This window comes from Lepidothrix coronata, unplaced genomic scaffold (genome assembly GCF_001604755.1).
Source record: "Lepidothrix coronata isolate B3197 unplaced genomic scaffold, Lepidothrix_coronata-1.0 Scaffold193, whole genome shotgun sequence".
NCBI lineage: Eukaryota > Metazoa > Chordata > Aves > Passeriformes > Pipridae > Lepidothrix > Lepidothrix coronata.
The window spans coordinates 741,931-768,194 of NW_016690373.1; the positions used below are offsets into that span (position 1 = coordinate 741,931).

Below are 26,264 nucleotides of genomic sequence, written 5' to 3' on the forward strand. Positions count from 1 at the left end.
GCAAGTACAGTGAAGAACTGCAATGGATAGTTTTTTAGACTTTATCTTGCCTTCAAATAATGATGGCTCTTAGAAGATGGTTTCTCTCAATTTAGGAGGTAAAAAACAGTGTGACAAATGCTGTTTATACTAAAGAGTAGTATTTGTCTGAAAACATTGAATATAAACATAAATTAAGATTAAAAATTAGAGAAGGGTTTATGAAGATGAAAGGAGTGATTTTAAAAAATATTCTTCAAAAAATAGTAAAAGCTTACATAGATTTAAGACTGATTTTGAATGTTGATATTGTCTCTAGCAGACAGGGATAGAGGTAATAACCCAGTGGGTCCATTATTAAAGCAACAACTTTTACATTGCTGACTTTAATACAGAAGTTAAAAATTAAACTTTGATCTGGTGATGTGTTATGCTTTTTAATAACTTCCATTGTGTAAGGTGCTGATAAAGATAAGTGTAAATAAAGTTTTTGGGAAAGTACTATTTGAAAATACTAACATATTACCTCACTGCACTTACATAGAACATGTCTTCAGTCTGCAAGATTGTTCCTTGAATGAATGACTTGGTGTTATAAAGTGAGGTTAATATAAAACATAAGTAAGCTCAGCAAACAGATGGAAGCTAAAAATTGTAACTGTGAATGGGATTAAGGCAGAGTTTTATTTACATTGTAGTTTAATTTAGGTTTAGGACACTTAAATAGATTTGGTGTTTCATGTAGGGCCAGTTTGGCTACAGTCTGGTTTAGTTTAAAAAGGGTGTGATCCAGAGCTTTATAAGGTGCCTCACCCAGCTGTTCAAATATTTTGTTTTACTTTGTGATTTATAGTAAAATGTGTAGGATTATAATGAAGCTTTTCTGGCAATATGTACAATAATGGAAATAAAATATTGACTTAATAAATGAAAGAACGTTAAAGTTCACCAAAAGTCCAAACTGAAAGTTGCAAAACCTTTTGGGAGAGTTAACTATTTGTGTTAATGGAAATAGCAAATGCTAATATGTACAATTATTCTACCTCTAGGGACCAGATGTCCTACTGATTTTGCTGAAGTTCCCTCAATTCTGATGGAGTACTTTGCAAATGACTATCGAGTGGTTAACCAGTTTGCAAGGCATTATAAAACAGGACAGGTAGGGAAATATAATGTGTAAAATATTGAAAATAGGAATTAATGTATTTAGGAAAAGAATAATATTTTCATGTGTAATTTATCAATAATGTTTAAAGTAGAAATAAGCAATGGATAGAAAATATTTTAATATTATAATTTCAGTTATTCAGAAAAAAATGTAAGTATTGTCATTGCAGAAAAGATAAATGTAATCTGCAAAAGAATACCAGATTCTTATATCCAAGGTTCAAATCACATACTTAAAAATTTCAGGCTTTTTTCTCTTACCTAGTGTAGTAGGTGAACAACTTCTGTGTGAATTATTTGAAATATTTAAATTTAATTACAGGTAAGTTATGACAAAAATAGGATTAATCACTGAACTCTCTAAAGTCTATCTTAAAATAAAGCTCAGGTACCAAATCATGGACAAAAATGGAAAGGATCTGCAGTGTTTAAAAACTCCCATTTTTAACACAATATGGGGTGGTGATTGAAATAGTTTGTGATGAAAACCATACTGCTCTATTTAGGATTAAATTAGGATTAGTTAGATTCTGTTAGATGCATTTTTAATGCATCTCTGTATTAAAACTCTGATGCCTTTTTTACAAGAAGCTATTGTGTATTGTGGAATGTTTAAAGAACAGTGCTCTTTGGAACAAGGTGACTTTTGGTGATTGCTTTCAGATATGGCAGCAGAAAATTATTTGTATTTGTACAGACATTTCAAAAATGCCTCTTCAGTTGTGTAGTGTGTTACACTTCATTGAAGCTTTTTATCCAATACTAAGCGTTCAGTGTATTTCAGTATTGTGGAAGTAGAATTATGTTTGCCTCCATTGAAAAGTTAGGAAAATATGTTGCTTAACTTCTATTTTAATGGATACTGTTTGAGAAATTTGCTCTGTAAATATTTTTTTTTCTGCAACAAAGCAACCATTTCTGTAGAATTGATTGCATTGATCTTGTTGAAACCTGGGAGTTAAGCGTACCCAGATCAGGAGTGTTCATCATTTATATGTTTGAGTCCACATACTGAAATATTGCTTTCTGGTGTTCTCTGTAAAGTTCATGTAGTGTTTAAACAGCATGGAGTTAATCTGACTGCATATGAGTTTAGAGAATGAGCTTCACTAAAACATCTGAAAGAGATTTGTGGAACATTATTTATGGCTTTATATTTTCAAAACGACTTAACAAATCTAAACCATGTTTAGTTTCAGTGCAAAAGCTAAGAACCAGACGCTGTGTCCCATTTGGCATTTCCATAAACTTCTTCTGTTTATTGGTGGTGAAATCTTCCTCTTTCAGAGAGCAATTGAGAGAAGTTTGATGTAGAAATTCAGTCTTGAAGGGGGCAAGAATGGATTATGCTGGAAGATGAGAAGAAGAGCCTGAAACTGCTCTGTGGCTTTTGAGGGCTTTAGATGGCTTCCTTTTAATTGCTTTTTGAAAATTTTGGAATGGATTTTTAAGCCATTATCCAACATATTTAAATCTGCTTTTGCTTATACTGGTTCATCTAAGCTGATTTTAAGAACCTAATATCAGATTTCTGTGTCTACCATTTAAATATGAATAGATTGAAGTAATCTTTTCTGTTCTTGAAATTTAGTGATTGTTGTACTAATTACTTTTATCTGTTGTGTATATGTTACAAAGTACTTTGAGTAGAAAATCCCACCTTTCTTACAACTTCACAGAGATCTTTTTAGGGCTTATTTTCTGTGCTTTTTCCCTGATTAATTTTTTTGTTATGCAAATAGGAAATTCAATCTTTGTTTTTTCCCTCCAGTTTTTTAGTTATTTGAAAGAAAATTAGTCCACTTCACCCCCTTTTCAAGGGGAAGTAAGGAAGGTGGATGAAAAAGTTTAAAATGTGAAATTTGTAAAACCATTTAATCCAAATGTTGTTTCGTATGAGAATTTCCACTGAGTTTCTTCTTATGAATTAAGAGACTGAGCTTTTCTGTGTGAGAAGGATCTTTTCTGCAACAACTACACCAACGTAGCTCTGCTGGACGTTGACAGAAGGAAGGCTTTCTACCGACCCAGCCTGTGGCAGAGGCCATGCAGATAATTTGAAAAAGCATCCTTCTTTTGGCATTGCTGCATCTACGTTTTTGCAGGTAGACTTCAGGTTGTGTAATTTTTAACAGTCCTATTGAACAGAATTATGTCAGAGAAACTTGTTAGTGTAGTCTGAGCTTATGATTGCCATTGCTATAAAAGCCAATTGTAGAAGGACTTATCCTTGATGATCCACACTTAGGATTGTTGCTTATGCTTATGGGAAGAGGAGGGGGGGAAGAGGTGTTTTGGTTATTAAAACATGTGGACTGTTGAAAACTGTATTTCAGTAGCATTGCAGAAAAAAATTGGTTGGCAGGCTTTCAAAGATGAGAATGCATTCAACATTTAGATGTAGATCTTGAGGATGTGGTCCAAAGTATCTTGAAGTTTACAGAAAGCTTGTGTCTGCTTTCTGTCCGTTTTTGATGGTTGTGTTGTTAAGTACTGAGGAGTGACAAAGCTTGCAAGCTCTTCTGGCAAAAGGAGCAAGTCTTTTGAATTTAGTTGTAAAACCTGGCCAGTACAAAAATGTTTGTTTCAAGAAAGTTGCAAGCCTACTTTTCCTTCCATCTGAAAGATAAATCAGAAAATCCTTGAGATAAAAAAAAAGGAATAGAGAGGACTGCGTTAATTAGTTACTAAAGTTGAATTAGTCAGGTAAGCTCATGAGTCAAACCATACTGAAGTGAGGACTGCTTAAGCAGACAATCTGGTGCATGGGTGCCATTCTGTACCACTGTGTTTGTTTAATTTTATTTGTTAAGTGCACAGATATGTGGTGGGTCTGAGCTAAATCATTTTAAGCTTGTGTGTCTTTGGAGGCTCTCTTTAACAAAGGCCAGCATTTCAGCTGTTCAAATTTCAACTGAGTTCATTTTTCACAGAGATGGAATTACAAGGACAGTATTGTATTAGCATGATTACAAAAGTAAGCCCACAGATAGTTAACAATTGTAATGTATTGCAGTTACTACAAAACAGTAAGGAGTTAAGAGTGCTTTGGGACACAGGGAATTCTGTTCTTTTAGCTACCACGAAAAACATGCTGAAAAATTCATTCCAAGACCTTCAAATTACTTAGAAGGATGGAAAAGTGGCAAAGTAAAGCATATAGTATTTAGATTTAAAAAATTGAATGGTTATTCATTTAATAGAGTTGTAGCCAAAGCTCTGTGAAGGCTGTCTTTCTTTTAGAAGGAGGATGACTGTTGCATTCTAGTTTTATCCAAGAGCTCATCTTTTAGGATAAGTAAAATACTCATGCTGATTTTTTTTTTCCTTCACTCAGCTGCTTATCAATGGGCTGTGTGAGATTGTAATGAAGCAAGGAGGAAGAGTTTCTATTGCCTGAAACAGTGCATCTTCTTGAGTTCAAGACCTCAGCATATCTGTGTGCATGACATTCACCGAAACAGACCTTAGAGAACAGTAGTGATCTTTGAAAAACTCTCTGGAGTAAAATTTCGTTTCCCTGAAATCTTAAGTATTAAGATCCCAAAGGTGTTTCAGGGAAAAATAAGTGATCTCTTTATCATTCTTTCAATTTAATCTAATTTTTTTTGTATTTGTGAAGGGTAATATTGGCCCAACAAGGATATACTGCAGGACAGGCTTCATGTTTGTTCATTCATTTTTGTGTGTTGAAATTTAAAAGCTGTGCACATATATGACAGGCAAAATAGTGGATGTTGTTCTATACCATTCTTGGCCCAGGTAACTTTTGACTTGGAGAAGAGGTTAAAAGCATTAGCAAGTATTGCATAAACAGCCATGCAACTTGATAGTTTTTCTTACCTGCTTCAAATTCCAGATTCCACAGAGTTAATTCATAATATTTTCTTCACTTATGTGTAATTTCTCTGAGCTGGATTTTTTATTCTGTGAACATTGTTTGTCTTGAAGTCATATAATTTGCACCGAATTTAAACATATGGCTCTGCCATATCTATAGACTTTCTTGTATTATTTCTTAAACACTGTAACACACTATAAAAAGCATAGATATGATTTTAGAGTCCGGTTTAATAGTGAGCATCCATATTACATTGTACAACTTGTAGTACCTTTCTTAATATTTTAGCAAGGTCCTAGTTATTTTATCCCTATTTAATTCATTTGGTTAAGACAGAGTGATCTGGGAGGGCTTTAACTGCTCCAATCTGTTCTTTATCTCTAAAGATAGTAATAACATTTTTAACAGGCATATAAGGGAATATGACATCAATTTATAGAAAAACAGAGACACAGTGATTTCTCTATTGCTATGTAAATTACTGCTGATATCTTAATTGACTGTTTAATGCTTTACTCCACAAATGAGATTTCCTTCCTCAATGCAAAGTACTTCAAATGTGGTTTTATTACCATCAAGTTTTTTTGTATCCTCAGCCTCTTCTAGTAATTACCATCCTCTTTAAAAATGTATAATAATTCTGTTATCTGAATTTTTTTTTAATTCAAGCCACTACCCAAAAACATGGTGTCAAGACTGTGTGAGTCCAAAAAGGTGTGTGCTGCAGCTGATATGCAACTCCAGGTATGTTCTTTGCATTCTAGTTTCTATTCTCTATTCAGAACTTAAAGAACGTATTTTAGTTCCTATGATTTTACCAAATTTTAATTTTAATGTAGACACATTATCTGGTTTTTTTCTTAATTGTCATGCTTGTTTTTCTGAATGTGTTCTGTGCTGTCTGCTTCAAGCTAAATGCTTAAATCTGTAGGAAAATATAATGAAACTCATGGCTTTGAAAATGTTTGCATTATCAGAATTCCCAAGTGTGTTTTAAGATTGAATTCTTGAATTAATGGAATCATTTACGGAGAACTTGAAGTAGAGGACATATTGGATGCCTGAAATCATTAAAATGTTGCAGGACTGAGAGATACAGGCCACCTTAGAAAAATCAAACCATCATGTTTATTTACTACAATGTGATTTGAACTCCACCTCTTCTGTAGCTCCACTATGAAAGTGACAGTTTATCACACTGGAATTGCTGGCTGAGCTGTAAGCATGTAAGATTTCTCTCACAGTGTTAGGAGAAGTAACTAAATTCATAAACCTTTATTTTCTCTGGGTAGGTGGGATTGATCAGTCATTCACATAAACAGTCAGTGTTGCTGTTCTTCAGAGAAAGTAAGGGAAGTTAGGGTTCTGTCTAAAATGGGTATGTGGTCTTTTTCTGTCATACAACAGCAATTCTCCGATGTGTACAGTAGCATTAGCATCCAGTCAAGGGTTTTTACAGTGCGAGTTTGGCTGCATTTAGTGTGCTAGAAGTTTCTGCTGTGTGATTTTTGTGATTTTGTTTTCTTCTTTGTTTTGCCTTAAGTCAGAAGCATGTAAGTTTTCCTTTTACAGTTAACCTGGTGTTTAGGTGAGATAACTCTGCTAGTACCTTAGTAAAGTTTAGTTATTATTTTTGAGATGTAGAAAGAAACAAATTTAAAGATCAGATTTTTGTAATTTTTCACTTTGAGGAGTTCCCAAATGATCACAACCCTGTCTACAAGCATGAGTTGCAGTGGTTAACTAAAGTTGATCTAAAATTAAAACTCAGTTAAATATTGGCAGTTTGCTCTGTGCAGTTATTTGAAGGAATTTAAAATTAATCAGAAGTCTGGAGTGTGGACCTGTAAATTGTACACACGTCAGTTACACTAATCAAAGCCAGACTGAACACTGTTTTCAATGTATACATGTATTCTTCATTGGTTAAACCTAATGGACTTTTGAATTATGCTTTCAGTGCAGTGCTGACTGTCAGCAACCAGGGTTGGCTGAGCAAGTGTCAACAAGAAGGGTGCTATCTGTGGCTATACCTCTGTGACGTGCCAATATAACTGCACCCTCTCTGCAGCTCTGATTTTGAAATGCACACTCCTGGCTTTGAAAGAATCTCATAGAGATATCTGATAATCTAGAGAGACTGTGGGCAAGAATATAAATAGTTCATATAGGAGGTTTTTATTGGGGGCAGAAAAATTCTAGATGGAAATAAAATTTGTGCTGCGAATGCTTGATTGTGAACCTGTATTCATGAGTGCACAATGCATGTGTGGATTAGTAACCACCAAAGTGATGATCAAGTCCTTTCACATGTGCCCATTCTTTCCTAGTGTGTCCACCCATAACAGCTATTTATAGATTTGACAGATTTCCTTTCAGCTTTTAATATGTATTTGCCATAATCTTGTCAAGGTTTGAGACCAAATTGACAGTGTGGAGGCTGAATGGGCTTGTATACCAAGAACACTGTAAGTCGCAGATATATTCACAAGCGACATGGCCTCCCTGTCCTGTGGTGTGGCAGATGGCAAATTCCAAAAGGAGAGGTCATCGCATCAATTGCTCGTGTTGGGCTGTGCAGTCCCTCTGCTGCTGTTGGCCCTCAGCTGCTTTTGGGGCCCCTGTAGGCTCTGTCCTGGAGTGACTCCACACCCCATGGCTTAAGAACTGGGGAGAGAACATCCATTTCTGGTGGGCTCAAATTCCTACGGGTGCCTAATGATTGACTGGTGCTGGCAATGATGCAGTGATTAAGCAGGCTGCTTGCCCTCAAATTACTCTTGTGCAACTAATGTTCAACCCGTTTCAACTCATGCCAGATGACCACAATGCCACACTGAATAGTAGTATTCATTTCCTACTTTCAGCACTATGTTTTTGAAGATTTCAAATATAAAACCTGCAGAAGTGTGCGCTCATTTCAAAGAAACAGATGGCGGGGCTGCTCTGTTTATTAATTCAGAAAAAATGTCCCAGAGAAGTTGACTGCATGGCAGATATAAAACTAATATGCTCCTTTGTAGAAGTACATACTGTTACTCATACAGATTAAGAGGTATAATAATTAATTGAAGAAAAATACCTTGTAGTCTGCGGTTGCCGAAGTATATATGTGCTAACTAGTGTATATACTTGAAAAAACTGTGAATGATGATTCTAATACCTTTCCTTCAGACTTCACAAAGACTATATTCTGTCTTGATGACTAGATGCTATGTAAACCATATTTGACCTTTAAAAGAAGGAAAAATGCTAAAAAATATTCCAGCACTACAGAAAACACCTGAAGGTTCTTTTGTGATCTGTTGAGAAAATAAGTCTATTGGCATGTGAAAGTAAGAAATGCTGCTGCTTTTTCTTAACTATGATACCTCTGAATTTTCTTTTAGGTCATGTAATCAGTTACTCAGGAGGAAAGATAGGAGAGTTCACGCATCTTCTCCTAAGGCTTTTGCCAGGCAGATTGAGTCCCAGAGTCTTTCAGACAGTAGTAACTTCACTGGAAAATGCATAAGTGTTCACATGTAAACGCTATTAAGCAGGCAAGGAGCTAGAAAGAATTGGAATAAGTGAAACTAATAAATATCAATGTAAGTGCAAAATAGAGAGACAGTATGAAGATAGATAACTATTTGATGGCCTTGTCATATTTTTAGGTCTTTTGAGAAGCATGTTTTACTGAAATTAGAAATCATCTTCTAGCTGCTGCTTAATATTAAGTATTAGCTTGCTCCTCAGCAATATCACCTAAAATCCTGTGGTCCTGGGATGTGTCTCCCTTTCCCATTTCAAAGGCCTGTGTAAACACACAGAGCTGTGGTTTGTAGATGGGAATGTTTATGGGTAGAAAGTTCATCCAAGTTTATTTCCAGGCATGGGGTTTTTTTAACTGTGCTGTCCAGGTGGTCTGGCTCATAGCTTTCTTCTCACACTCTACATGTGCCAGGATCAAGGGAAAGCTTATAGCTGACTTCAGTGACTCATTTCCCTATCACCACATTGCTCTTTAGGCAGTCCATTTCACTGGCCTTCAGCTGACATTTCCTCACTTCAGAGCTGTGAGTTGAGTTCTGCCTTTGACCGCAAACTACTTGACCCTCAGTTTCACTTTAGGGAAGGTCCACTGCAGTGCAGTCCGCTCCATCTTGTGAGGAACACTGAGGAGTGACTGCAAACTGGTCCTAACAAAGCTGAGAGATAGATAGAAGAGAATAAAGGTTGTGCTGAAGCTGAATGCTAAAATCTGTTGTGGGATGCTGAGGTTCCTGTTTGGTTTGGGTTTTTTAGAGAGGAGAGGGAAGTCAGTGTGAAATAACTCCTGCAGAGTCACAAAGGCCTAGGGTAACAGGACGAAGTGAACTTTCTAGGACTGTTACATCATGTAATTTTTGGGTCTATTCATGTTACTTACTGTTGGTCATATTCTCAGTCACCCTTGCTACCATAAATGCTGTAGCTTTTGTTAAACTATGTTGAATAGGATTCTAGAGACCAGCTCTGAGAATAAGTATTAGCAAAGGCATTGTAAAACCTCTTTCTCTTCTAAGATGAGTAAAAAATATTATAGTTTTTACAGTCCAGTCTAGGTTTATCTTAGATTTTTAGGTTTTCACATTATCAATATAATGATGGAAAATTTAAAAAGACCCCTGCAAAATTTTAGTTTCAAAAAATAAAGTACTCATTATTGTTTGCCATTTGGTGTTGCATCTTCATGGAGTTATCCTCTGAGCAGATAACTTGCTGCCTACTCTGGGTTTGTAGAGGAGCAATGTCTTGTTCAGTGTTGCTATGTAGGACACAAAACTTGCAATGCCACTAATGGGTGATTATGCAAGTTTAGTCTTACTGACCTCTTTTTTCCTCATTAGCCATGTAGGAAGCAAGCAGAAAATCTAGGAGTAGCTCCTGCAAGTGATGGCTTATTCACCCCTCTCCTTATAATCCTCGGTTTTTTTTGAAAAAAAAAAAAAATCAATTTTCACATTTATCATTTGTCAAGAGACACTGTCAAAGGATTTATCCAGGTTCTGTATGTTAAAAGACAGCTTATTCAGACAGAAGGAATATGGTCCTTTAGAAACAGTCACAATTTTGGTGAAAATACATTTTGCATCCAGAGCAAATAAAATACATGCTGAATTTGGATAAATTATTGAAGAGTTCAGAATGGTTTGTACCCGAATTTCATAATAAAGAATCTTTTCAGAGGTTGAGGGGCTTGTGTTACTCAGGTCACATAAAACATCCAAACAAATTCTTTTCCATAAAATGTCATGGTTATAATTCCTGGAACAATGTATTCATGTCACTGGGAATGGCATTGCAGTGGCCCTGGGAGTGTGACTGGGCCTGAGTCTCTGGCTAATTATTTGCTTCATTCCTTGCACAAAAGCTTTTTGAGGCTCCCTACTGTCAATTTTCCTATGAAGTGGGACTACCACAGGATGGCCTGAAATGAACTCTTCCCTTAAATCCATCAGACTTCTTAGAAATATCTGGTGTTGCACAGCAGTGGGTGTCCTCTTTTTCTGTCTTTCCTGCACTTCCACAGAATAGGAAGTCTTCATGTTAAAAAAGAAAAAAAGCTGCAATTATTTTCAGTGATGGCACACACAGAGCCTTAGCACTGTCTTCTGTCCATGTCTGTTTTATGTTTGCTGTTTAAGTGCCAGATACTCTGCTTTGCTGTTTTTGCTTGAAAAGTCTTTTTCTCGTGCTGCTGTCCCAATCTCTAGACACCTCAGTAATTCAGTCATGCGCCTGTGTTCTGTTGTAGCTCACATCCTTCTACATGAAAATTGCCTATGAAGCAGCTCTTACTTCTGGCAAAGTACCCTCCTGGTGCAGTGTGATCTCAGGCTAAGCTTGCACTCTAGCAGCTTGTTGCTCTGATGGTGAGAGCTAAAATAAAAGCAAAAATCTGCCTTAGTACTACATTGTTCAAAGGCTCTAGCAGAAACTCTGTAGCATCAGCAGCTCCGTGTAGTGGGCATGGTGCTTTTAGGCCAAAGGTTGGACTTCATCATCACGAGGTCTTTTCCAACCTCAATGATTCTATTATTGTATAATTCTTATGTTCGCCGCCCAGGCTGTAACTTGCCCCTGCAGGTGTGAAGTGTTCTCATGGCTGCATGCACACATCTTGAAATAGTTTATTTTGCGCTGTCCACTCAAATAACTTTAAAATAAATAACTTAAAAATAGGGTTTTTTTTTTAAAAATTAAATATCTTTAAAAATACTCTTTTTGAGAAGGGAAGTTGCTGGACGGCTTTAGGGACAGGTCCTAATTTATTTAAAAATGCAGTCATGATGGTGGTGGTTGGTGTCATCCAAAAACCTGCTTCTCTCCTTGTGCATTATACTAAAAATAGAAGATTTACAAAACCATATGAATTTAAACTCTTCCCTCTCCCTAGTCCATCTCTCACACTCTTTTCTATTTGTCTTTTTTGGTTTTTCAAATGCCAACACCATGTGCCGAAGACAAACATGTATTTTATTTCTTCAGGTGTTTTATGCTGTCTTGGACCAAATCTACCATGGTAAACACCCTCTAAAAAAGTCAACCACGGAAATTTTAAAGGAGACACAGGAGAAGGTTTATGGTTTGCCGTATGTACCCAATACAGTAAGTAGAAACAGAATAACTATATGAACTACCTTTTCTTTGATAGCATATTGATACCCCTACCTATCCCTGACCCTTGCCCCACACACTCACATGCTTGTTGTTGTATTGTTATATTGAAAGAGTTTTCTTTCTTTTAGTCACTTTATTCAGAGAGTATGGTATTGGAAATTTTCAGCTAAAAATCAGTATTTAATTAATGTACTTGTTTTTGTACATGTGTAGCCTTGTCATGGTGAACTTCACTACTTTGCCTTTTATTTTCTTACTAAGGCACTGGAAACAATATACTGGAAAGAAAGTTTATTCCAGCTTTTCAAAGGGCTGTTTATAAAAGGCAAACAAAACACTGTGCTGCATGTTGGTGTTTGTATGCTGTCAGTGTCAGCATGAGAGTAAGTCCGACTTGGAAGTGAGTTTTTCTCACTGTATTGGTGTGACCTTTGTCATGTCATTTATCCTTTCATATGGTATCTGAAAGTGTAAAAACCTTGAGTTCTGCTGAGGTATGTAATTTTGATCTTCATCGTGAATAGTCATTCATTTGTTCTGTACTTCATGTGGCAGCCAAAGGTGCAGTTTTCATAGATGATAATCACGGGATTTCCTGGTCTGTCTGAAGCTGAATTCCTACCAGGAGCATGGCCCCCCAGTCACTCTTTGACAGTTTGCTCAGAATACCCAAATGTCTTTTCTCTTTCTGCTTCTCAGAAAATGTACTTTTCTCCTTTGCAAAATGTGCCTTTCATTCTCTGAGAAGGGTGTTAGGAGATCCATTTCCTCATTGAAACTGTGTTGCCACTGCTGGCCAGGCAGAGCCACAGAAGCAGAAGTGAAGTATCTTCAGAGTAGGACGTCTGACTTCTTAGCATTTTTATAAGTGTTGTTTGACACTGTTCCTCCCCAGGTGTTAGTCGTCTGGTGAATGGAACAGTTCTTGGCTTTGAAAGTTAGCCTATGTTTTTTGTTCATTTAAAATTATTTTAATTTAGCTGTTACCTTCAAAAGATTGTAACATCTTGTAGTGAGGCTATGATTATTATGAAGTGGGACAGCAAGTTTTGGCCTGGAACTTTATCCTAGCAAAATGTGCTGTAAACTTTTGAATTGTCAGAAAGCTTGTGTTTATTTATTGAATGTAGAATTAGCGTCAAGAACCAGTCAAGAACTGTAATACAGTTTAAATTTCAGTAAAACATAGTGAAAAATTGCATTAGAATAACACTGGTGCTCTGTTGAGTAATTAATGTCTGTAATTTGTCTTGCTATCCTTTTTTGTTCTTTCTTCCAAACTTAAGATATGCTTGCAGTTTAATTTGTAGTTCAGGTAAAAAAATAAAAGCCTTGAAAGTGAAAGTTGGAGTTTTTAAGCAAAGAGAATATATTTCTTCCTTTCATTTGATTTCAGAGGTAGACATTGAAATACAGCAAGAGAGACCAGTTTTTATTTTCTACCATTTGTCTAGGTACATAGATAGCTGGCAGAGAAAACAAAGTATTTTGATTATTTTTTTTTATTTGTTCTCTATACATTTAGATTCAGCTATGAATTGCTATGTCAGGCTTGTATATGTTAAGTTAGTCATGTTGGGTAAAAGTAGTTCTTCCTTAGTGAAGATCTTAACTGCCTTAATGTGATTTTTCTGTAGTAGCACTATCTGTCAGGGCTGCAAGCATCCATTATTATCTCTTTCTGATGAACCTTAATTCCCTCTTACTGCTCTTGACAGGCAAGTAAACTTAGTAAATATCCTCTGAATGTACTTGGGCTTCAATCTTACTGGGCAGATTCATTTACTGAAGTAGATCCACAGCATATATCTTCAGCAGATGAATTCCTGTCGTTCTTGGGCACAAGCTCAGATAATAGGACAATTTGCATGCATCTTTTTGTTACAGTACTTTCAAAATGAGACATATAAACTTCACCTGATAAGTAAATGCTGATGTGCTTGTGTGGTGATACCTATTTAAGGTAAACCTAAGCATCATCCTCAGCAAATATCGTGTGTTATGTGCCAGCAGTAGGAGGGATAGTGCGAAAACAGTCCTGTTGAAGTCTGTATTTAAATAGGTTTTACAGGCATTGGGATTGGCATTGCATGCAGTAGTATTTACATTGGCTGTGTTGATATGGATAGTCTGAGAAGCTGGTGCCACATGCAAGGCAGAAAGGAAGTCAGATAGAAGCACAGAGAAACAGCACTCCACAAGACTTTGTTTTTCTAAATAATGCAAATCTCAATTTCTGTCTGGCCATTGCTTATCTGTTCAGAAGTACACAGGGTTTACTGCTGTCTCCTGGATGACAAAATTCCACTGGGATTTCACTGCTCTATTACGGAGTCTGGAAGCTTACGATTGCCAGGCAGGGGGCAAGGAAATGTATCTGCCTGTTTTTGTAGTGTCTGGCAGTTTTGCTGCCAGAGGAGATTTGTGTTACTGAGTTTGGAAAATGAATAGAAATTTTGCACAGATTGAATTCTTGAGTACTTGCGATACCTTTAAAAAGCACTCAGTCTTCCTTTTGACTCTAAGAAAGCAAGATAAACCAAATAATAATGCCCACACTTTTTCTAGCCATTTCTTCCTGAATGTACTTGGTGTCAAAATTTGTGTACTGTGGGGAATTCAGTACTCTGCTTTTGTTCCAAACTTTTCTTCAAATCATAGCTTATTTCTCATCTCTTGTGAAGTCAGTTTTCATTTACTATGGCCTGCCTTGTAGTTGATAACACTGTCTGCTTTTAGAGTGTCTCCCCATGTCTTTTCTACCTTTGTCTCCAGGAGGGCCAGAGAGGCTTTTAAAAATCGGGTATTGGGTGACCCTTTGATCAACCTGAGACTTGATCAAAGTTTCTCCCCATGAGCTGCTCCTGTCCCCCAAGTTCAGACTTGAAAACTACTTTCCTTTGAGACAGTCATCAAAACTTAGTGATATGCCATTGTTAGTACTGCGCCAAGCATAATAATTCCTATCTCCTGCTGTGGGTTTTGGTTCAATATTGTAACAAAAAATGACATATAGGGTAAACAGGCTCTGCAATGATAGTGGAGTTTGCAGCCTCCTGCAGTTATAGGAAAGAGCTCTCAGTAATGAAGTGAACACCAGCTGCCCAAGTCATCATATCTTTGAGAATTAGTTTGAACTATTGATTCTTATGTTCAGAAAATTATTATGGACTTACATATTAATTAGCTGTCCATTGTAGTAACCTTTTCTGATGTGGAAGTTTGGTGAGAGATGCTGGTTTGACTTGTGACTGTGAAGAAAAATGGTTTTGAAGGGTGAGTCACTGTGAACCTGGGTTCTTTCTTAGATCACTTCTAAATAGTCTGTGTTGCATTTTTTAAAATTACATGATCTTCCAAAGCTGAAGCCTTTTCTTCCAGAAACAGATGAATTTCTTGTGTGGTACTTGAATATGAAGTACAGTATTGGAATTAACCCACACACATCATTATAATTACGTTTGATAGGAGGCAACACGTTGGTATGTAGGGAGCCTTTGATATTTTTTGGAACACTGAATAATTTGCTATATACCTTCTTGCTTTTGCATATAAAAATACATATTAGTTCAGAAGAACCACCTTTACTGATGTCATAAAATGTGCATCAGGTTACGGGTTTAATTATGGTTATATACTTTTGTCCAGAGTACAGGTTTCTTTGACAGCATGAAAAGTTCTTAATGGCCTATGGTTGATAGTGTTTGGAGAAACCAAAACACCTGTGAGACCAAATATGTTAGCCAGCCAAGTTTGCCAACAGAAGACAAGGCAGGTATTGTAAGAGATGCCCTAGAGGGAAGAAATGTATGAAAAATAGTATATCACCAATGTAGTTGTTAGTCGTCTTCTTCCTGCAGCTGGGGAGACTCTGCCCAGACAGAGATCCTGACCTTGGAAGGCTCCACCTAGGTCCTTGTTTTAACTTGCTGTGGTTATGTCTGTCGTGTTCCTGACAAAGGGAATCAATGGATGAGATGCAACCTAACACTTGGAATACTTGCTTAGGGAGGCTGTTAGGCACTACAGGAAGATATGGCTTGCCATGGGTGCTAAGTATACAAGGATTTCATTAACAGGGCACATGCAAAGACATCTGGGTGGTTGGTTGGCTGAAGAGGAGTTAGTGTCAATAGACAGCGAGAACTAGCTTTCCTGCAAACAGAAAATTTTGCATCACACATGGTCACCATGAGCCAAAGCTGCCTCTTTTATTGTTATTGAAGAACACCTGAGTGCAAAAGAGTAGCTGTATGCTTTTTTCCTTCTTAGGAGCCTTTACTTAGGAGTTTGAAGGTGACGTGACTTCATGCTTAGTTGTGTTAGGTAAGCTGGAGGCCACAAATAGAGACAGCGTGATTTCTGAAGTTCAGTTTTGTGCTGATCATGATCACTGTTAGTAGTGGTGCTGCAGTGAAGAGGAAAGTATAGTTTTAACAGGCTTATTCCTCAGTCTACTGAGGGCTGGCTGGCAGTTTTAAATATCTTGTTATAGAATCTGCCATCTGTGTCCTTGTGTCATCTGTTGTCTTTGGATTTCTTGTTAGGTTTTTGGAGTGACTACTGATGTGCAGTTATAACTCTGTTTCTGCATAAAACTTCATGTGAATATCAGTAAGATATATAAAAAGTGTAAATAGACTGAGCAAGCAATGAGGCAGCTGTCTTAAAATAAATAAGTGATAACCCTTAACCTCTGACAGTAAAAGTGGTTTTGAATTCTGAAAACTTTACTCAAGTGGTGCACATAAATCTTAAAATTATTGGTAAGGAATGCTAAGTAGTGGCTGCCTATTAAATTTTAAACTGTAATTTCATTCCATATTTACTTTACCTAAAACCTTCCTAAATTTGTTTTAGATTTATTAAGCTAAACTAACGTAACCGTAGAACCGAAGCAAAACAGAAAGCTAGGTTAAAGGAAATGTGAAAAGGGTAGAATTGGTGCTGTTGGCAAAAAGCTTTTGAAAAAAAAAATAGTGGGTGGTGGATGAGGGTACAAAATTTTTGGTGGTAATCAATAAGATGCTCAAAAGAACTGAGCATGAGAAAAAGCCTGTATGTTTGAATATCTGAGAAAAGGAGGTTATTAGAAAAGTAGAAGCCATATAAAAGTGTGAAAAACAGAATACAGGATAAGTGCTAATGAGCCAAAAGTAAAACTGTGGAAATTTCAAGCAGCTTAGAAACCAAAACCAGTCATAATGATTAAAACCAGTGCATCAGAAAGAGGAAGGCTGCCAGATATTTTCTGGAACTGGAACATAGCTAAGTATGATGATTCAAAAGACATTATGTAGTTATCCAAGAGACTGAACCAAAGATACAAACTATCCTGATGCCCTTTAAAACTTTATTAAGATAATAAAAAATAGAAATTGTTATATGACTGGAGATAATTACTTAAAGAATGCAAGAATTCAGAACAAAAAAGGCTAGAAATGCTGAGTTGTAAAGTGCAAGTAGAGCAGGTAATAAAGTTCCGTAATTACTGAAGAAGCAAGAGTGGGAGAAAGAACAATAAATGTCAGAAAAAGCATTAATATTCTATACCTCTGCCTCAGTGTTTTTTGAAAAATAAGTGGATTTTGGTTAGATAGGTAATACATATAATATTTGAGATGGATAGAAAAAGAATTGAGATTAAGAAATGAAAAAGAGAGAATAACTAGATTAGATGTAGTCAGGTTGTCAGAATATTTAAGTTTGTCAAAGTAGTCAGTGACCTGGAAAAATTATCACTCACAAAGTCCTGAAAAATTGGTAGTGCTATCATAATAACTACTCTTATGAAAGGAGAAGAACTGTGGACTAATTGTTTGGATTTTGTCAGTCAAGAAGTAGTAGAACCAATTATTAAGCAGCTCATAAGTACAATGAGAGCTCAAAGGTACAAATGAGAACAGTCAGCTGAGCAAAATAACCCCGCTTTTGTTAAGAACCACCTGAGATGAGAAGAATCCTCCTTCTTCTTAAGACATTGCTTGACCTTTGAAACAGGAAGGAAGTGGCTGATAGGATGACTCTAGACTTAGCAAGCTTTCTGACACTTGTAAATCATAATTGTCCAAGCAAACTGTGAATTTATGGCTGAGTCAACACAAACAAAACATGCTGGCAAAACAGGTGAAGGCTTAGTTTCAGACAGAGACATTTTAAGAAGAAGTCACCAGGAATCTGTCCGGAAATTACTGCAGTTCTGTGGGTTTGTTAATGATTTAGATGACAATGCATTTATAATATTATAGAAGCTCCTTCAGTTGTATAATATTTATATAAGCCCCTTCAGTTGATAAATGTTGCAGAAATTTTGAAAAGTAGAATTTAAATGATCCAAAGAATCTGAATCACTGTGTTGTAAATCAACCAAACAGTGCAGAAGACCAGCTTGGCTGAACAGAGAAGTCCTGGTGAAGCTCAGGAGGAAAAAGAAACAGTATGATCTATGGAAGCAAGGTCAGGCTTTGCAGGAAGAGTACAAAGGTGTGATTTGTTTATCACAGAATCAGAATGGTTTGGGTTGGAAGGGACCTTAATGATCATCTAGTTCCAATCCCCCCACCATGTGCAGGGACACCTTCCACTAGACTAGGTTTCTCAAAGCCCCATCCAACCTGGCCTTGAGCACCTCCAGGGATGGGGCATCCACAACGTCTTTGGGCAACCTGTTCCAGTGCCCCACCATCCTCACAGTAAAGAATTTCTTCCTAATGTCCAATCTAAACCTCCCGTCTTTCAATTTAAAGTCATTTCCCCTGGTTCTATCACTCCATGTCCTTGGGAAAAATCCCTCTCCAGCTTCTTTAGGCCCTCTAGGTACTGGAAGGCTGCTGTAAGATCTCCCTGGAACCTTCTCTTCTCCAGGCCAAACAATGCCAGTTCTCTCAGCCTTTATGTAGGGAGAAGACACAAAAGGCCAAAGCTCAATTAGAGTTGAAACTGGCCAGTGTTGTTTCAGATAACAAGAAGAGCTTTTTAAAGTATGTTAGTAGCAAGAGGAGGTCTAAAGAGAACATTGGACCAATACTTGTTGAAGATAGTCATCTGACTAATGGTGTGAAGAAAAAGCAGAGGCATTCAATACATTTTTTTGCCTCAGTCTTTACTAATAGACCCCAAGTGTCCCAGATCTCAGAGGGCCATGAGTGCAGGAACATTGACTTTCTCTTTGTGTACACTGAATGTTCACAAGTCTGTGGGGCCCGATGGGATTCATCGCAGAATTGTGAAAAAGCTAGTGGATATTATGGCAGGACCCCTTTCACTCATTTACTAATGGATAGTTTGCATTAGGAAAGCAGTTTAAGTAATAAGTATTTAAACAACCATAAATGCCAAAAGAGCATGCTTTTATTCATGGGATACTGTAAAAGAAAATATCTGGATTTTTTAAATATATTCTTGTATTTGTCTTTGGGGACTTAGCAGTGGTAGTGTTGTGTCCTGTAGTACATGTCTACCTCTTACAAAAATGTAGCAAAAATCGAAGAAATACAGAGAAGCGGTTTTGGAAAGATAATATTTTTGGAAACATGAGGAAAGCTAAAGGAAACTGATTTTTTTTGACTAATGAAGAGAAAATGTTGTGGTGAGAACCTTTATGAAAAAAATAATTGGAACTGAGACTGTGACTATTTGTTTCTTATTAATGAGCAGATAATAGAAGGGGGAAAATGGTATAATTTACAGCAAATGTTATTATGGTTAGTACTCAATCTTTTAAACTCTTGTCAATTTTTCCCCTCATTTGTTGAAGAGGGAAACAGACACCCAGTAGATCTTGGATCACTCTTATAGGCACTGTTGTAGATCACGAAGACTGTTTCGTAGTAAAGGTGGAGAGCCTTCATAGAAGATTGCTTTTCCACTTTTTATCTGTCTTCAGTTACTTGAAGAAGTACTGATGTTGCTCATATTCCACTTTTTCGAGTGTTTTGAAGAGAGATGAAGTCATATGTTATTACTCAACCTCTTGAAGTTTGTGTAACCCCTTCAAGGTAATATTTTACGTTGCCATGTTGGAAACTACAGTTATTTACACAGAGTGCAAATCCCTGGATTAGTTTTCATATGAACCTTCTAAAAAGTATACTATGAAATCAAGTTGAAGAGTCTGGGTCTGAGGAAAAGATTAATAAAAGAGTGCACAGTGAACTCTGGGGAAGTGATAGTTCTATAAATAATTAATAGCTAAAAGCCATTTCAAAAAGACTGGTGCCCTGCTGAGGTCAGTATTAAAGTAGAGGCTGGGATTTGAAAAGCTCTTAAAGTCACCTTTCAATGTTTGTTTAGGTTTCTGTCTTTGTGGAGTTGAGTTCATTTTATGATAAAGAAAATGGTGATAGCAAATACTGTGAAGATTTGTTTTCCAGTGGTAACATGACACTATTCACTGGGCAACTATCTACAGGAGCAGAGTGTTTGCAGATACCATAGGATATGAAGCACTTTTAAGGAAATTCTTTTTGCAAGCATTAGTCCCATGAAACTCAAACATACATTAGCGATAGATAGTATTTGCCATATTTACCATGTAGAAGAGCATTTCATGGCACAGTGCAGGAAATAGTTGCATACATCTCCAGGTAACATTTTAAACATCTTACATAGATTTATGTAATAATAATACCAAATACCAATATATAAACAGAGATTGTTTAGTTTTATATAGTTCTGTTTTCATGGTTCATATGTCCTTTTTTTCCCCTGGGATTGCAGTACTGGAGCTATATTTGATAGTGATAGATATAACTGAATAGATCAATGCCATAAAGACAGGCTAGAGAGCCTGAAATTAAATGCTCTCTAAGTGCAGTGGGAGCTTGTCCTTCCTATGAAAAGCCTGCAGTCAAAACAGAAAAGAACAAGAGAGAGGAACTATTAGCACTCTTGCTTCGCAGGAGGTGGCAGTTAGACTGAGAGGGGGAAAAAAAAGTAGTTTTAAGTTTATACTGCAGCTTGTGGCAGATTCAGGATTAGAGTCATGATCCCTTATATCCCTGTCTGTAATGGCTCTAGCAAAAGATAGTAAATAAATGTTACTGTAGAAAAGTAGTGATTTCATCTTCCACTATTGGTACAGATAATTTACATGATTAAGTTGTACTGGCAAATGTATTTTGCAGTTACAACATTGCTTAAGATATTTCTCGGATTTTGTAAGAGCTTATCTTAAACAGCATTCATGATGTTTGTTTTAAAAGAATAGGTCAATACTTAAAATTAGATTTAATTGGAAAATTAGAATAAAAACTTTGGGCTGCAGTGTGAGTCTGTACCCAAAGTAAACGATGGTGATCTGATTCTACTTACCTCAGGCTTATGAATTTTTAAATCTTAGTCAGTAATAGAAATTATTAATGGATAATTGAAGGGAGAGTGTTGCCTGTTTATGTATATGTGTGTAGAATTACATGTTACAATGTGAAGGATTTGTTTGAAAATTGTTTACATGTTTCTTTTGTTTCACTTTAAAGACTAGTTAAAATACTGACAAGTAACATTGTCTCTTAACTTGTCCAAATATGATCAGTCAAAACACAAAAAAGAATCAATTTTTATATCTCTGTGTCTTTTAATCCAAATTTTAATCATTGCAAAGTAATGCAAATCATACATACAGATTTTTGATGTCGGTATTCTTTGTTATCTCCCATGACCCCCTTCCCTTAGTCCCTTTTTGGGGAGGAGAGAAGTGAGTAGAGAGTAAATAGTTTTAAATGATTTTATTATATGCAGCTCAAATTCATGAACAGTTTATAAATAAGAATTAAATATTTTTCTTTAAGCAATTTGAAGACCATATGGTACATATCTAAAATCACGTAAGTGGTTAATTGCATGTTAAATTCCTTTCCTCTTCCTTAGTTAAACAACTGCAAAAATATTTACATTCCCTGCTGTTCTAGATTTATTTATCATTTTATAATGAAAACACAGAAGTGTTATAAATTGAAATCTTAATCTCTTGCTTGACTCGCTTTCTAAAATGTCAACGGTGTCTCTGGTTTGGTTTACTTTGTGTTCTCTCCCACTCCTAAGAGAGAAATGCATGACACTGGAAAACTGAAGAATATTGACATTAAGCAAGTCAGAGGTGCAGCACGAGATGTGGTTTCTTGAAATTAGTTTTCTGTTATTCTAAACAAGATTAGAAACTGCAGGAAAGAAAGTGGCTCTTTATTGCATTTTATTATTATTGTGAAACTCCAGAAGGATGATGATGTAATTCTATAAAGCTTAAAGGGGTTCAGGGCAGAAATACAGAATGTAAGTTGACCAAGCAAGCTGCTGCATACCTGTGGAGACAGTTGTTTCTACAGTCAGTGAGTGCTCTAGCTTTTTCCCTGAGGGAGCTACTGACACAAACAGTTTGCAAATTCTGCATTCCAGAACTCATTGAACTGTTTTTTCTACTGAGAATGAGTTGAGGACATTTTCAAAGCACTCCGTAAACTTAACTAACAAATGAATATAATAAGGAAAAAAATTCTGTGTTTTGTTTCGGAACAAAAGAGTGAATTCTTTAAGCTGCAAAAAGTACTTGAAAAATCCTTGATTTGTTTCACGAAGTGAGTAGTTTAAACAGAAATGCGGCGGAATAAATTCTGCTGTGTGAAAATTTGGCTTTTCCAAAATAAGTGCATCCAGCAGTGGAGCTTGGTCTTTGGAGCCTGGCAGCCACAACTTCTGGGCTGCTCCTGTCTTTGGAGCCTGGCAGCCCTGGGTTCTGCTAGCTGGGCTTCTGCTGGCAGTGCTGTGCTGCTTGCTCCTGTTGCTGTGTGGGGGCAAGAAAAAGAGAGGAGCCTTACCAGGAGGCTTCTCAGCTTGTCTCACTGCAGTCTCAGTTATTTTGGGAAAGGGAGCATAAGAATTATTCAGAGAAGGGCATTTAATTCGATTAGCACACTAATTCTAGAGTCACTGTAATGAATGAATGAGACTGGAATTTTCTATATGGGATGACTGGAAATCACTTGAGTATCTTCCTTAAATTTGAGAAAAGTGGTCTTAGAAAGAATATGAGTGTGAAGAGCTTGAAAACTGGAAGTGGAGTCAAAAAGTACAACCAGATCTCCTGGTTGTCAGATAACATATTTTTTTCATTTGCTAACAGCACTTCTTCCCTCTGATAATTTAAAATGATGTCTGCACAGCTAGTACATCAGAACAGAAAACTTTCTAAGCTAAATGTGGAGCATCCCTCAGATCTGCACCCCACAGTAAATTCACCAGTTTTCTGTGCTGAAAAGTGGCTTCACAGTTCTTGATCTGTGACCCGCAGTTCTTTATGTTCCACCTCCAGCTCCTGCTGTATGAGTGGCTGACACAGTGCCAAGAAAACATTGCCTGTGCTAATTCGAGTGTGCTTGTTTGCATGCCAGAGTGGTGTTGTCCTGGATTTCCACTAGCCCTGATAAACCTTGGCCTCAGCAGAGGGAAATAGCCTGTACTGATTTGCATGCTAATTGCCATTCTCTTCTGGCTCCAGGTAACCAGAGCCTGGAGCTTCTCATGGCTCTCAGGAGTTTTCCACCCGTGCTGATAGCTAAATTCAAGAGCATTAGGAGCAATAATACCAAATTAGTGCCAGACACAGGGGTTCTCCACCCAGTAGCCCCTGAAGGAGATAAGCTGGCTGCTCCTCTGTTGGGTTTCCTGCCAGAATAAGAATTTAATTAAGAGGGGGGAGGGCAGCAGATATCATCTCCATCAAATATTGTTCTTCGTGGCAACAATTCAGCAACTTGCTCATTGGTGTAATTACTGAAGCACACATTTTGTAATTAGAAGACTTAAATGACAAAAGTACTTTCCTTAATTTAGTGTTGGTTCTTTTCAGGTTCTCACTTGTGTTTTTTGTCTTCAGATGCAAAGCAAAATGGACATAAATATACTTTGAAGTACCTAAAGTCACAGCAGGAACTGTTGGAAGAGTATTTTGAAAAGTCCAAGCACTAGTCAAGAATTTCTGTAGGATTTTTTTTTTTCTTTCCAAAAGATGTAGTAGAATTTTATGGCACTGATTCCCATGTAATTAGTGGAGCCCCATGGAACAGTGTTTACTGTGCTCAAGCAAAAGCTAATTTAGTTTATATTAAGTTACCTATGGATTTTCTTTCAATTTTGCCTTTTTAGCATCACATCTAAATTTTTGTATTATATAAAATGAACTGAATCTTACTGTAAGAATGTATCCAACAAGGACTTCAAAAAAATCCTAATAAGGTGTAAGAATAAAAAAGTATCAGTAATATGTTTTTATTTGCTGCATGATAGGATGGAAAGCCATTGCACATGTCATTTTGGAAATATTTCAGACATGGTTATAAGAAAAGATTGATAATGTTGGTGGACAGAACTCCCCCTTAATAACTGCAGTGGATCAGTTGCACACCTTTATTTCAGTCTGTTGTGCTGGATAAAAAGCAGGCATGAACATGACCTGTGGATGGCATATTATCATAACCCATGGGCTATGCTGTAAAATGCATTGTTTTATAAACTCTTGGAATAGGTTCATGGAACTTTTTGAAGTAAGAGATTACTCAGAGTCTTCATTAATTTTCTAACTGCTTACCAAAATTATAATAATTTAATAAGGACAGTGCCCTACTTCTACATGTCTAGCCTTTGCCCTGTCCAAAAGTGAGTTTGATAACTATTTTTCTTTTTTTTTTTTTTTTAAATAGAGAAATCACTCCTTATTGGAAATAACAGAAGAAATCAAGTAATTTTGCATCTATATCTGAATTTATTAAAATGGAGAAATGGAATTTTATGCTAAAAGGACAACCATTTAGTTTCAAATACATTTACAGTGATGTGGGAACTCTTTTTATTCATCATAGAACTTTTTAAAGGAGTTCTTGAGTTTTTTTAAAATTTGATTTCCTAGGTTGTAATCTCATCTGTATGAAGTAGAAAGAGAGGAAGAGGGTATTTTTTATAATGCGGGCAGGTAGCTCCTTGTGAACTAGGGTAGAGGATGGGTGTTTTCGGAAAATATACTTGAGCAATGTGATAGATACTGGGTAATAGGGAAATATTGAAGATTGGGAGTTCCTGATCAGAAACTTTGTGTGAGGACTGGGACAAAAGTAGGGACAGGAAATGATGATATGCTATTTATGCTCTAGAGTGGGGAAAATCTGTAGTGGTTAAAGGAAAATGAATTGAATATGGGCTTCAGACTTCAGTAGGGAACCACAGTGTTTGTTATCAGATTTCCTTCACTGTGGTTTGCAATAGGAAAACAATCTTAGGTGCAGTATTCCTTTGGGAATGCTTGTCATCTTTAATAACTTGAGCTATCTAAAAGTATGTTCCTTAAGTATTCCAGTGAAGGAAGTCATCTGTCTTAAGGTGGATTGAGTCATCCTCCATTTTTGTTTCCTTTTTTGCATACTGTCCTGTTCCAAATGAATTTTTGAAATCTCACCTTCATCATATTTGAAAGCCTCCCCAAATGCAGGGAGAGAGATGAGCAATGTCTTTCCTTGGTCTTTCTATATCCTTTCCTTTTCTCTTTTGAAAGTAAACAATGCAAAATTTGTTAGTAAAGCTTAGTAGCAAAGACAAGGTCAAAACAAATTGAACAGAGGGTACTGAGGCTTGTTTTAGATGCAGATTCTGAAATCAAGCTTTTGGTCTTGGACAGGTTGCTGAGAAGTTGTTCTTTTCTCCTTAATTACTTGTTATACAGAGTTTCAAGAAACCCTATGAATGGAATAGTTGATCAACCTGGAAGATCAGATGAGCTGTTTTAGGTGCAAACCTCTAAATGCAAGAACATTTGATGTGAACTATGTAATCTGAGCTGTTGAGGAAGACATACTGTCCTAGTTACAGCTTATATGATGTGGCAAAATAATTCCATTCTGATGGGAGAGATAGAAATAATCTTCCCTCTGTCAAACTCAAAGAAATTATTTTGTTTGTACCCCAGAAACATTTCTGAGTATGTTTATTAATCAGTAAAGTTTTCCACATTCCTGAGAGAGTTGAAACTTCTAGTCATAACTTTGCAAACTTTCGTTTAATAAACTGACATGTTTTCCTGCTCAGTCTTCTGAAAATGTAGGCTCTCTGATCTGTTTCAAAATGTACTTTTAGTTTAGTGATTATGGTTACAATTAAGGGACTAGTTAGAATAACTGTAGGTACAAAGTATAAACACAGCAACCACAATACCTTTCAGAGCAAACTGGAGAATCTGTATTCAAGCTGAATGTTTTTACGTACTTGCATTACAATGAGATATAGTGTTTAGCTTAAAGAAAAGAAAGAAAAAGTTAATAATTTTCAAGAGTTTGCACCATACATCAAGACCCACAGAAAAGTTGAAGACTGGAGATGTTTTTTCATCTCATTTAACCTTGTCACTCCTATTTTTAACTAGTTGTGTAGGTCACCAGTACAGGCTCAATTGCTGACCCATGGCAAATTCCATCTGTGTGTCCATGTGTTTTGGACACACATCTTAGGGTGGAGATAACCATCTTGTTAAAAGTGGTTTTTGAATGATTGAATTACAGCTAACTTTGAGAACTTTATTTGTAGGTATTGCTCAGAAAAGGGAGCTAGCAACATGTTTCTCATCTGCTGTTCACAGTAATCTAGATTATAAGGC

General features: G+C 36.5%; 1 protein-coding gene across 1 annotated transcript in view; it reads left to right on the forward strand.

The window, feature by feature from the left end:
* The window catches only part of MIPEP (mitochondrial intermediate peptidase), a 72,692-nt gene that overhangs the window by 34,054 nt on the left and 12,374 nt on the right, over positions 1–26,264 (forward strand). The window contains exons 14-16 of the mRNA XM_017831584.1: positions 1,029–1,138; positions 5,657–5,731; positions 11,501–11,620. Coding sequence (XP_017687073.1) covers positions 1,029–1,138; positions 5,657–5,731; positions 11,501–11,620 — 305 coding nt within the window. The remainder of the gene's footprint in view (positions 1–1,028; positions 1,139–5,656; positions 5,732–11,500; positions 11,621–26,264) is intronic.